General features: G+C 45.5%; 1 protein-coding gene across 1 annotated transcript in view; it reads left to right on the forward strand.

The window, feature by feature from the left end:
• LOC112255785 (endoribonuclease Dicer-like) overlaps nucleotides 1-12,194 on the forward strand; it is a 66,248-nt gene that overhangs the window by 26,879 nt on the left and 27,175 nt on the right. The window contains exons 11-24 of the mRNA XM_042326251.1: nucleotides 3,353-3,666; nucleotides 3,876-4,008; nucleotides 4,362-4,483; nucleotides 4,674-4,794; nucleotides 5,065-5,219; nucleotides 5,386-5,518; nucleotides 5,838-5,913; nucleotides 6,196-6,335; nucleotides 7,454-7,633; nucleotides 9,091-9,304; nucleotides 9,802-9,955; nucleotides 10,296-10,478; nucleotides 11,327-11,432; nucleotides 11,628-11,803. Of these exons, the coding sequence (XP_042182185.1) occupies nucleotides 3,353-3,666; nucleotides 3,876-4,008; nucleotides 4,362-4,483; nucleotides 4,674-4,794; nucleotides 5,065-5,219; nucleotides 5,386-5,518; nucleotides 5,838-5,913; nucleotides 6,196-6,335; nucleotides 7,454-7,633; nucleotides 9,091-9,304; nucleotides 9,802-9,955; nucleotides 10,296-10,478; nucleotides 11,327-11,432; nucleotides 11,628-11,803 (2,207 nt within the window). The remainder of the gene's footprint in view (nucleotides 1-3,352; nucleotides 3,667-3,875; nucleotides 4,009-4,361; nucleotides 4,484-4,673; nucleotides 4,795-5,064; nucleotides 5,220-5,385; nucleotides 5,519-5,837; nucleotides 5,914-6,195; nucleotides 6,336-7,453; nucleotides 7,634-9,090; nucleotides 9,305-9,801; nucleotides 9,956-10,295; nucleotides 10,479-11,326; nucleotides 11,433-11,627; nucleotides 11,804-12,194) is intronic.

A 12,194-nucleotide genomic window follows, 5' to 3' on the forward strand; every position in this document is an offset into this window, starting at 1 on the left:
GTTTTTATAACAATTGGGAATCGGTATTTCCGGACACCGATTTGGCCGTTTTTTTTTACACCTTTATTTAATCTTTATTTAACTAGGCAAGTCAGTTAAGAACACATTCTTATTTTCAATGATGGCCTAGGAACGGTGGGTTAACTGCCTCGTTCAGGGGCAGAACGACAGATTTTCACCTTGTCAGCTCGGGGGATTCAATCTTGCAACCTTATAGTTAACAAGTCCAAAGCTCTAACCACCTGCCTCTCATTGCACTCCACGGGGAGACTGCCTGTTACCCGAATGCAGTAAGCCAAGGTAAGTTGCTATCTAGCATTAAACGTATCTTATAAAAAACAATCAATCAATCATAATCACTAGTTAACTACACATGGTTGATGATATTACTAGTTTATCTAGCGTGTCCTGCGTTACATATACAGTGCCTTGCGAAAGTATTCGCCCCCCTTGAACTTTGCGACCTTTTGCCACATTTCAGGCTTCAAACATAAAGATATAAAACTGTATTTTTTTGTGAAGAATCAACAACAAGTGGGACACAATCATGAAGTGGAACGACATTTATTGGATATTTCAAACTTTTTTAATAAATCAAAAACTGAAAAATTGGGCGTGCAAAATTATTCAGCCCCTTTACTTTCAGTGCAGCAAACTCTCTCCAGAAGTTCAGTGAGGATCTCTGAATGATCCAATGTTGACCTAAATGACTAATGATGATAAATACAATCCACCTGTGTGTAATCAAGTCTCCGTATAAATGCACCTGCACTGTGATAGTCTCAGAGGTTTGACGCCTGAAATGTGGCAAAAGGTCGCAAAGTTCAAGGGGGCCAAATACTTTCGCAAGGCACTGTAATTGATGCTTTACGTATCGTTGCTCCAATGTGTACCTAACCATGAACATCAATGCCTTTCTTAAAATCAATACACAGAAGTATATATTTTTAAACCTGCATATTTAGCTAAAAGAAATCCAGGTTAGCAGGCAATATTAACCAGGTGAAATTGTGTCACTTCTCTTGCGTTCATTGCGCGCAGAGTCAGTGTATATGCAACAGTTTGGGCCGCCTAATTATGTCATAACATTGAAGGTTGTGCAATGTAACAGGAATATTTAGACTAATGGATGCCACCCCTTAGATAAAATACGGAACGGTTCCGTATTTCACTGAAAGAATAAACGTCTTGTTTTCGAGATGATAGTTTCCGGATTCGACCATATTAATGACCTAAGGCTCGTATTTCTGTGTGTTATTATGTTATAACTAAGTCTATGATTTGATAGAGCAGTCTGACTGAGCGGTGGTAGGCAGCAGCAGGCTCGTAAGCATTCATGCAAACAGCACTTTTGTGCATTTTGCCAGCAGCTCTTCGTTGTGCATCAAGCATTGCGCTGTTTATGACTTCAAGCCTATCAACTCCCGAGATTAGGCTGGTGTAACCGATGTGAAATGGCTAGCTAGTTAGCGGGGTGCGCGCTAATAGCATTTCAAACGTCACTCGCTCTGAGACTTGGAGTGGTTGTTCCCCTTGCTCTGCATGGGTAACGCTGCTTCGAGGGTGGCTGTTGTCGTTGTGTTCCTGGTTCGAGCCCAGGGAGGAGCGAGGAGAGGGACAGAAGCTATACTGTTACACTGGCAATACTAAAGTGCCTATAAGAACATCCAATAGTCAAAGGTTAATGAAATACAAATGGTATAGAGAGAAATAGTCCTATAATTCCTACAATAACTACAACCTAAAACTTCTTACCTGGGAATATTGAAGACTCATATTAAAAGGAACCACTTTTAACCACTAGCTTTCTTACATAGCACATATTGCACTTTTACTTTTTGCATTATTTAAACCAAATTGAACATGTTTCATTATTTATTTGAGGCTAAATTTATTTTATTGATGTATTGTATTAAGTTAAAATAAGTGTTCATTCAGTATGTTTGTAATTGTCATTATTACAAATACATTTTAAAAAATTGTCCGATTAATCGGTATCGGCTTTTTTTTGGGTCCTCCAATAATCGGTATCGGCGTTGAAATATCATAGTCGGTCGACCTCTAGTCCAAACACACCAAGACAGTCGTGAAGAGGGCACAACAAAAAAATATATATATATTTGGCATGGGTCCCCAGATCCTCAAAAAGTTCTACAGCTGCACCATCGAGAGCATTCTGACCAGCTGCATCACCGCCTGGTATGGCAACTGCTCGGCATCTGACCATAAGGCACTACAGAGGGTAGTGTGTACGGCCCAGTACATCACTGGGGCCAAGCTTCCTGCCATCCAGGACCTATATACCAGGCGGTGTCAGGGGAAAGCCCATAAAATTGTCAGAGACTCCAGTCACCCAAGTCATAGACTATTTTCTGGAGTGCCAGGTCTCAGACCAAAAGGCTCCTTAACAGCTTCTACCCCCAAGCCATAAGACTGCTGCTGAACAATTAATCAATTGGCCACCGGACTATTACATTGACCCCCCTCATTTGTTTTGTACACTGCTGCTACTCGCTTTTTATTATCTATGCATAGTCACTTCACCCCTACCTACATGTACAAATGATCTCGACTAACCTGTACCACCGCACACTGACTCAGTACCGGTACCCCCTGTATAAAGCCTTGTTATTGTGTTACTTTTGATCATTTTTTACTTTAGTTTATTTAGTAAATATTTTCATAACTCTTCTTGAACCGCACAGTTGGTTAAGGGCTTGTAAGGAAGCATTTCACGGTAAGGTCTACACTTGTTGTATACCGGCGCATGTGACAAAGTTTGATTTGATTTGGCTACATGACATACATTATTGATTGCCTTTAGTATTTTGTGTTGCTGTGTGTGTGTGTGTCTTCCTGGTGTCCTAGGTCCACAGGGTTTATTATGAAGTTATTTCTTCCTGGTGTCCTAGGTCCACAGGGTTTATTATGAAGTTATTTCTTCCTGGTGTCCTAGGTCCACAGGGTTTATTATGAAGTTATTTCTTCCTGGTGTCCTAGGTCCACAGGGTTTATTATGAAGTTATTTCTTCCTGGTGTCCTAGGTCCACAGGGTTTATTATGAAGTTATTTCTTCCTGGTGTCCTAGGTCCACAGGGTTTATTATGAAGTTATTTCTTCCTGGTGTCCTAGGTCCACAGGGTTTATTATGAAGTTATTTCTTCCTGGTGTCCTAGGTCCACAGGGTTTATTATGAAGTTATTTCTTCCTGGTGTCCTAGGTCCACAGGGTTTATTATGAAGTTATTTCTTCCTGGTGTCCTAGGTCCACAGGGTTTATTATGAAGTTATTTCTTCCTGGTGACCTAGGTCCACAGGGTTTATTATGAAGTTATTTCTTCCTGGTGACCTAGGTCCACGCCCTGTGTGAGGAACTCTTCTCCCCGGCCTCTCTGGACCTGAAGTTTGTGACCCCGAAGGTCATCCGTCTCCTGGAGATCCTCCATGAGTACAAGCCCTTTGAGAGGCAACAGTTTGAGAGTGTGGAGTGGTACAACAACCGCAACGAGGACAACTACGTGTCGTGGAGTGACTCGGAAGACGAAGACGAGGATGAGGAGGTGGAGGTGAAGGAGAAACCCGAGGCTAACTTCCCCTCGCCGTTCACCAACATCCTGTGTGGGATCATCTTCGTAGAGAGGCGCTACACGGCCGTCGTCCTCAACCGGTACGCATCTGGTGTTCAATGCCATTTTGGCTCAATTGTGTGATACCTCTGCTACACTGGCTCCTTGGATTGTTTCTTGTTCACTGCTCAAAAGACTAGAAGAATGAATGAATTGTATTGATCTAACTTTGTGATTTAGCAGTATATTTTGGGGGGAGGATTTCGGTTGTCTAAATGCCATTTCCATGATTACTGTCCCTCTGTGTCAGGCTAATAAAGGAGGCAGGGAAACAGGACCCGGAGCTGGCCTACATCAGCAGTAACTTCATCACGGGACACAGCATCGGAAAGAACCAGCCACGCAACAAGCAGATGGAAGTGGAGTTCAGGAAACAGGAAGAGGTGGGAACACAACATCTTGGATTGTGACATTATCCCATCTGTTTACATTCAAATTGACCTACCCCTACATTAGTGTGTCTCTCTCTCTCTCTCTCTCTCTCTCTCTCTCTCTCTCTCTCTCTCTCTCTCTCTCTGCCTCTCTGCCTGCCTGTCTGTCTGCTTTCCTGCCTGTCTGTCTCTCATCCTCTCTCTCGCTCTCTGCCTCTCGCTCTCTCTGCCTCTCACTCTCTCTCACTCTGCCTCTTTCTCACTCTGCCTCCCTCCCTCTCTCACTCTCTGCCTCTCTCTCTTTCTGCCTCTCTCTCTCCCCTCCTTCCATTCAGACCTAACCATATTTCCTCATTATCTCTCAGGTTCTGCGTAAGTTCCGTGCCCACGAGACCAACCTGCTCATAGCGACCAGCATCGTGGAGGAAGGGGTAGATATTCCCAAGTGTAACCTGGTGGTGAGGTTTGACCTGCCCACTGAGTACAGGTACAGCACTGCTTGTCCATCCACTACCTTGTTGCTTCTTGCTCAATGGACTATTGGCTTCTCTTTTTGTTATGTTTTATATTGTTGATATTGTTCCCGTTCTACATTTTGTTCCTCTTTTTTTTAAGCATATAAAGAGTGTTGTGACCCCTGGTAAATACACTTTCAATAAACTTTGACTTGACTGTAGGTCCTACGTTCAGTCTAAAGGCCGAGCCAGAGCCCCTGTCTCCAACTACATCATGCTGGCTGAAAGTGAGAGGACCAAGACCTTCGAGGAAGACCTGAAGACCTACAAGGCCATAGAGAAGGTGTGGTTTTCAGAGCCTGTCCTCAAGGCCCCATTGTGTCTGTCTGAGGAACACAGGGATTCTCAGAGATTTGTTTAAGGATGCATCCCAAATGGCACCCTATAGAGTAGTGCACTGTACTGTATAGGGAACTATCTGCCTGTTTAATTGATTTGTGTGTCTGTCCACAAGGCCCGTCCTTGGATGATATGAGAGGTCTTTGGTGTTTCTCTGCTCGTATTGTGACAACCCTAATACTGATGACTGTAGGTCTTCTCTTGACGTCTTCAGATCCTGAGAAACAAGTGTTCCAAGGCAGCGGGGGTCGGCGACTTTGAGGTGGAACCGGTGCAGGATGATGACAACATCCTGCCTCCCTACGTGCTCCGCTCTGAGGAAGGAGGGCCCCGCGTCACCATCAACACGGCTATCGGACACATCAACAGGTAAAGAGAGAACCGCCAGCCCTGCTTTGAGTCTGTGAAAGATATATACAGTTTTAAAATGGTTCTCATTGGAAACAAGTCTCTAAATGGACTGAGAACAAAATATGTTTGATTTTGTTTTAATTTGGCTGTGGATGGTCTGGTGTGCTAATGACCCTCTCTCCAGATACTGTGCCCGTCTGCCCAGTGACCCGTTTACCCACCTGGCTCCTAAGTGTAAGACCAAGGAGCTGAAGGATGGGCGCTACCAGTCAACCCTCTACTTGCCCATCAATTCCCCTCTACGGGTGCCCGTCGCTGTGAGTCTCAGGCTTTCCTCATTGATTTGATTTGTAGGTCTGATTGATTTGATTTGTAGGTCTGATTCACAAATGGCCGTATTGCCTATATATTCTAGCGCTGGTCAAAAGTAGTGAACTATATAGGGAAAAGGGTGCCTTTTGGGACACTTATACAGTGCTTCCAGGTGCACAAATGGCTGTAGTAGGCTACATGGGGGTGAAATTCACAACATCCACCGCCAATGTGTAGCATCCACTTTTTCCATTTGAGACGTCAAGATTCAGTGTGTTTTATGGATGTCTTTGAGACCTATGTACACTTTTTTTGTCATTACAGGGGCCAATCATGAACTGTGCACGACTGGCAGAGAAGGCAGTGGCACTACTTTGTTGTGAAAATCTTCACAAAAAAGGTCAATAAAATTAAACTATTTGTTAGAATATCCTTCATCATGCAGTACTCTCTGCAGATAGTCCCTGATTGTTTCTCTCTCTTTCTGTCACCCTCCCTCAAATCTCCCTCTCTCTCTCTTCAAGCTTGTGGGAATGTAACTGAATTTTCTGGGGTGTGAGGGGGGTTCAGTATTAAGGGGGACCTGGTATTAACTGCTGTGCAGTGACATATTTAAGTTTTTGGGCATATTTTTTGCTATACTTCTACGGTAGTTAAATGGTTCTGCCTTTCTCTTCTCCAGGTGAGTTGGATGACCACTTGATGCCTGTGGGGAAAGAGACTGTGAAGTATGAGGAGGAGCTGGATCTCCATGACGAGGAGGAGACCAGTGTTCCAGGCAGACCAGGATCCACCAAGAGGAGGCAGTGCTACCCTAAAGCTGTGAGTAGTCACCACACTGAATGCTACCCTAAAGCTGTGAGTTGTCACCACACTGGATGCTTCCCTAAAGCTGTGAGTTGTCACCACACTGGATGCTTCCCTAAAGCTGTGAGTTGTCACCACACTGGATGCTACCCTAAAGCTGTGAGTTGTCACCACACTGGATGCTACCCTAAAGCTGTGAGTTGTCACCACACTGGATGCTTCCCTAAAGCTGTGAGTTGTCACCACACTGGATGCTTCCCTAAAGCTGTGAGTTGTCACCACACTGAATGCTACCCTAAAGCTGTGAGTTGTCACCACACTGAATTCTACCCTAAAGCTGTGAGTTGTCACCACACTGAATGCTACCCTAAAGCTGTGAGTTGTCACCACACTGGATGCTACCCTAAAGCTGTGAGTTGTCACCACACTGGATGCTACCCTAAAGCTGTGAGTTGTCACCACACTGGATGCTTCCCTAAAGCTGTGAGTTGTCACCACACTGGATGCTACCCTAAAGCTGTGAGTTGTCACCACACTGGATGCTTCCCTAAAGCTGTTAGATATCTCTACACTGGATGCTTCCCTAAAGCTGTGAGTTGTCACCACACTGGATGCTTCCCTAAAGCTGTGAGTGTCACCACACTGTCACTGTGAGTTGTCACCACACTGGATGCTTCCCTAAAGCTGTTAGATATCTCTACACTGGATGCTTCCCTAAAGCTGTGAGTTGTCACCACACTGGATGCTTCCCTAAAGCTGTGAGTTGTCACCACACTGGATGCTTCCCTAAAGCTGTTAGATATCTCTACACTGGATGCTTCCCTAAAGCTGTTAGATATCTCTACACTGGATGCTTCCCTAAAGCTGTTAGATATCTCTACACTGGATGCTTCCCTATAAAGCTGTTAGATAGCTCTACACTGGATGCTTCCCTAAAGCTGTTAGATATCTCTACACTGGATGCTTCCCTAAAGCTGTTAGATAGCTCTACACTGGATGCTTCCCTAATGGCACCCTATTACTTTGATACAACAATGGACTACTTTGACCAGAGCCCTATGGGCCGTCAGATCTGACTGTTTCTTCTGGAGCATCTAACAGCTAGATGACCTCTGTCTCTCTCTCCTGTCCAGATACCAGAGTGTCTTCGGGACAGTTACCCTGTACCGGAGCAGTCTTACTACCTGTATGTGATTGGCATGGTCCTCACCACCCCTCTGCCTGACGAACTCAACTTCCGCCGCAGGAAGCTCTACCCTCCAGAAGACACTACCAGGTGCTTCGGCATCCTGACTGCCAAACCTATACCTCGGGTAAGGAACACACCTATTTCAGTTTCCCATTGAGGACTTGCCAGGAAACAAATCAAATATTTAGGGATGCAAACAAGCAATTCCATTTCTATTGAAACTGATAGAGAACATATTTTTTTCTAGGAGGCAACAGCTAGACAGTAGGGCCCACCTTGCTTTTCCACAGTTAGAATGCCCTTTTATTTAAGTTTACTGTGATACTCACCTAACTAGAGGTCGACCGATTATGATTGTTCAACACCGATACCAATTATTGGAGGACCAAAGAAGCCGATACCGATTAATCGGCCAATTCTTTTATTTGTAATTATTAATCCGTTATTTTACCAGGTAAGTTGACTGAGAACACATTCTCATTTGCAGCAATGACCTGGGGAATAGTTACAGGGGAAAGGAGGGGGATGAAAGAGCCTATTTTAAACTGGGGATTATTAGGTGACCGTGATGGTTTGAGGGCCAGATTGGTTTAAATAATGCAAAAACAAAGTGTTGGAGAAGAAAGTAAAAGTGCAATATGTGCTATGTAAGAAAGCTAACGTTTCAGTTCCTTGCTCAGAACATGAGAACATATGAAAGCTGGTGGTTCCATTTAACATGAGTCTTTAATATTCCCAGGTAAGAAGTTTTAGGTTGTAGTTATTATAGGAATTATAGGACTATTTCCCTCTATACCATTTGTATTTCATTAACCTTTGACTATTAGATGTTCTTATAGGCACTTTAGTATTGCCAGTGTAACAGTATAGCTTCCGTCCCTCTCCTCGCTCCTCCCTGGGCTCGAACCAGCAACACAACGACAACAGCCACCAAGGGGAACAACTACTAGAAGGCCCAGAGCGAGTGACATTTGAAATGCTATTAGCGCGCGCTAACTAGCTAGCCATGTCACTTCGGTTACACCAGTCTCATCTCGGGAGTTCATAGGCTTGAAGTCATAAACAGCGCAATGCTTGATGCACAACGAAGAGCTGCTGGCAAAACGCACTAAAGTGCTGTTTGAATGAATGTTTACGTGCCTGCTTCTGCCGACCACCGCTCAATCAGATACTTAGATATTTGTATGCTTGTATGCTCAGTCAGATTATATGCAACGCAGGACACGCTAGATAATATCTAGTAATATCATCAACCATGTGTAGTTAACTAGTGATTATGATTGATTGTTTTTTATGAGATAAGTTTAATGCTAACTAGCAACTTACCTTGGCTTACTGCATTCGCGTAACAGGTAGTCTCCTTGTGGAGTGCAACGAGAGAGAGGCAGGTCATTATTGCGCTGGACTAGTTAACTGTTAGGTTGCAAGATGTATTAAAAAATATATATAAAATTGGCAAATCGGCGCCCAAAAATACTGATTTCCAATTGTTATGAAAACTTGAAATCGGCCCTAATTAATCAGCCATTCCGATTAATCGGTCGACCTCTACACCTAACCCCGTCCTCCTCCCTTTCCCAGATCCCCCACTTTCCTGTGTACACGCGGTCTGGTGAGGTGACCATCTCCATGGAGCTTCAGAAGGCTGGGTTCACTCTGAGTGCTGTCCAGCTGGACCTGATCACCAGACTACACCAGTACATCTTCTCTCACATCCTCCGCCTGGAGAAACCTGCTTTAGAGTTCAATCCCACGCAGGCCGACTCGGCCTACTGCGTTCTACCTCTCAATGTTGGTGAGTTAGTTAACCTACTGCGTTCTTCCTCTCAATGTTGGTGAGTTAGTTAACCTACTGCGTTCTTCCTCTCAATGTTGGTGAGTTAGTTAACCTACTGCGTTCTACCTCTCAATGTTGGTTAGTTAACCTACTGCGTTCTACCTCTCAATGTTAGGGAGTTGGTTAACCTACTGCGTTCTACCTCTCAATGTAGGTGAGTTAGTTAACCTACTGCGTTCTACTTCTCAATGTAGGTCAGTGAGACCCCAACATTACACATAATACTGTAGGCCCTGTTTTTTAAGGACAAAATACACTGCAACGGTGGTGATTCCGTATGTAGAATTGTTGGTAAATTAACAAAAATTGTCAGCCCATGTTGTCAGTCAGTAGTACTGCTACCCGCTGTTCTTAACGTTTCGTCGGCATGGCGTGTTTTGTCCTTTAGTCCTTCATGCCGTAACTAATGATTCCCTCGTCATATAAGATCAATAACACACTGTCTCCTCTTTCAGTTGAGGATTCCAACACTCTAGATTTGGATTTTAAATTCATGGAGGACATAGAGAAGTCCGAGGCTCGTGTTGGCATTCCTACCACCCAGTACACCAAGCAGAACCCCTTCACCTTCAAACTGGAAGACTACCAGGATGCTGTCATCATTCCACGGTACGCTGCTCACTACCTTCTCTGACGGAGGAGCCAATGGAGTTTTAGGTTCCAAATAACACCCTATTCCCTATATAGTGCACTTCTTTTGCCCAGGGTCCATAGGGAATAGGATGCCATTTGGGACACATCTTCACTTTTTTGAAGCAACATCCAATACATTTCATATGACCCACACGATAATAAGATTATTTAAAAAACTGAAACTAGCATGGTGCAGATTTGGATGTAAACATCTTGCAAGTTTTGAGTGGCGAATTTAAAGTATAGCTTCACTGTTCCATTATGCCAAACCTTGACCCCTGTCTCTCTAACCCCTGTCTCTCTCGCTCTCTCTCAGGTATCGTAACTTTGACCAGCCTCACCGTTTCTACGTGGCTGACGTTTACACAGACCTCACACCTCTCAGCAGGTTCCCGTCACCGGAGTACCAGACGTTTGCTGAGTACTACAAAACCAAGTACAACCTGGACCTGTCCAACGTAAACCAGCCACTACTGGACGTAGACCATACCTCCTCACGGTGAGAGAGAGAGAGAGAGGGCGAGAGAGAGAGGACGGGAGAGGACGAGAGAGGGAGAAGACGAGAGGGAGAGGGAGGGAGAAGACAATAGGGAGGGAGGGAGAGCACGGGGAGAGAGGACAAGAGAGAGGGAGAGGACAAGAAAGAGAGAGGATGAGAATGGTTGAGAGGGAGAGGATGAGGGAGAGGACACGAGGGAGAGGACGAGAGAGGGGGATGAGGGGGAGAGGATGAGAGAGGAAGAGGACGGGAGGGAGAGGACGGGAGAGAAAGGGGGGGGACACGAGGGAGAGGACGGGGAGAGAGGGAGGATGGGAGAGAGGGAGCAGACAAGAAAGGGAGGGAGATGGCTAGAGAGAGGGGTGAAGAGGATGAGAGGGGGAGAGGACTTAGAGGGGGAGAGGACAAGAGGGGAGAGAAGGGGGAGAGGACGAGAGAACGGGTGAGGACTTAGGGAGAGGACAAGAGGGGGGAGGACGAGAGGGAGAGTTTGGGGGAGGGGACAAGAGGGAGAGGAGTAGAGGACAGGAGAGAGGACGAAAGAACGGGTGAGGACTTAGGGGAGGGGAGAGGACGCGAGGGAGGGAGAGGGGTAGTGAGGATGGAGGGGGAGACAAGAGAGAGGGGGAGAGGACGAGAGGGAGGGGGAAGAAAATGTATCTCAATCAACTCTGCCATCATAAGGATGACCTCTGTCTAGTGGCTAGTGTGGGGAGCATAACCAACATCAAAATGAGTAAAGATATGGGGAGAACCCTTTCTCTGTTCCTTGACACCTATACAGGTTACTGTATCTGAGAGCTACTGTTAAACTCACCCAGTGTTTGACCTCTGACATCTCCCTGTAGCCTGAACCTGTTAACCCCTCGTCACCTGAACCAGAAGGGGAAAGCCCTGCCCCTCAGCAGTGCAGAGAAGAGGAAGGCCAAGTGGGAGAGTCTACAGAACAAACAGGTGATCTAGTGTACACACAGAGCCATGGCTCTATACCGGTTTATGGCTGAAGCTCTGAAAATGAACTAGATTAGAATATGTTGGAGAACAGCTGTACTCCTAGGGCCCTGGTCAAACATAGTGCACTGTATGGGGAAAAGGGTCTCATTTGGGACTTAACCAATGTCTAACTTTCCTCACTCTCCTCCCCTCCAGATCCTGGTCCCAGAGCTGTGTGCCATCCACCCCATCCCAGCCTCTCTGTGGAGGAAGGCTGTGTGTCTCCCCAGTATCCTGTATCGCCTTCACTGCCTGCTCACAGCCGAGGAGCTGAGGGCCCAGACAGCCAGCGACGCTGGAGTAGGAGCCCAGACCCTGCCCTCTGACTTCAGGTACGTCTCATCTCCATTTTCCTGGATTTCACTCCTTTTTTTTTTTATGGTGTAAATAAAGTGTGTGGCGGCTCACCGTGTGAAATAAACCGGACTGGACTTGGATGAACTATCTAGGGCTAACCCCATTTAGTCGACTGGTCGGTTGTTTGGTTGACATTTGGTCAGATGTTGTCGATCAGTCACCAAAACATTTTTGGGGTTCATGGGGCATAAGACTCCTGTCTGATTGGTGCCTGTCTCAGTGGACTGATCCATTGTGCAGGACACGGAGATGGCACAGTCCATCACTCTAAGACATGTGATACTGACATGGTGTATGATTGCTCATTATTTTTTAAATAATATAATCTAATATTTTATAACAAGTGCGCTTTCGGTCGCTGTCCTG

Source organism: Oncorhynchus tshawytscha, linkage group LG08 (genome assembly GCF_018296145.1).
Source record: "Oncorhynchus tshawytscha isolate Ot180627B linkage group LG08, Otsh_v2.0, whole genome shotgun sequence".
NCBI classification, from domain to species: Eukaryota; Metazoa; Chordata; class Actinopteri; order Salmoniformes; family Salmonidae; genus Oncorhynchus; species Oncorhynchus tshawytscha.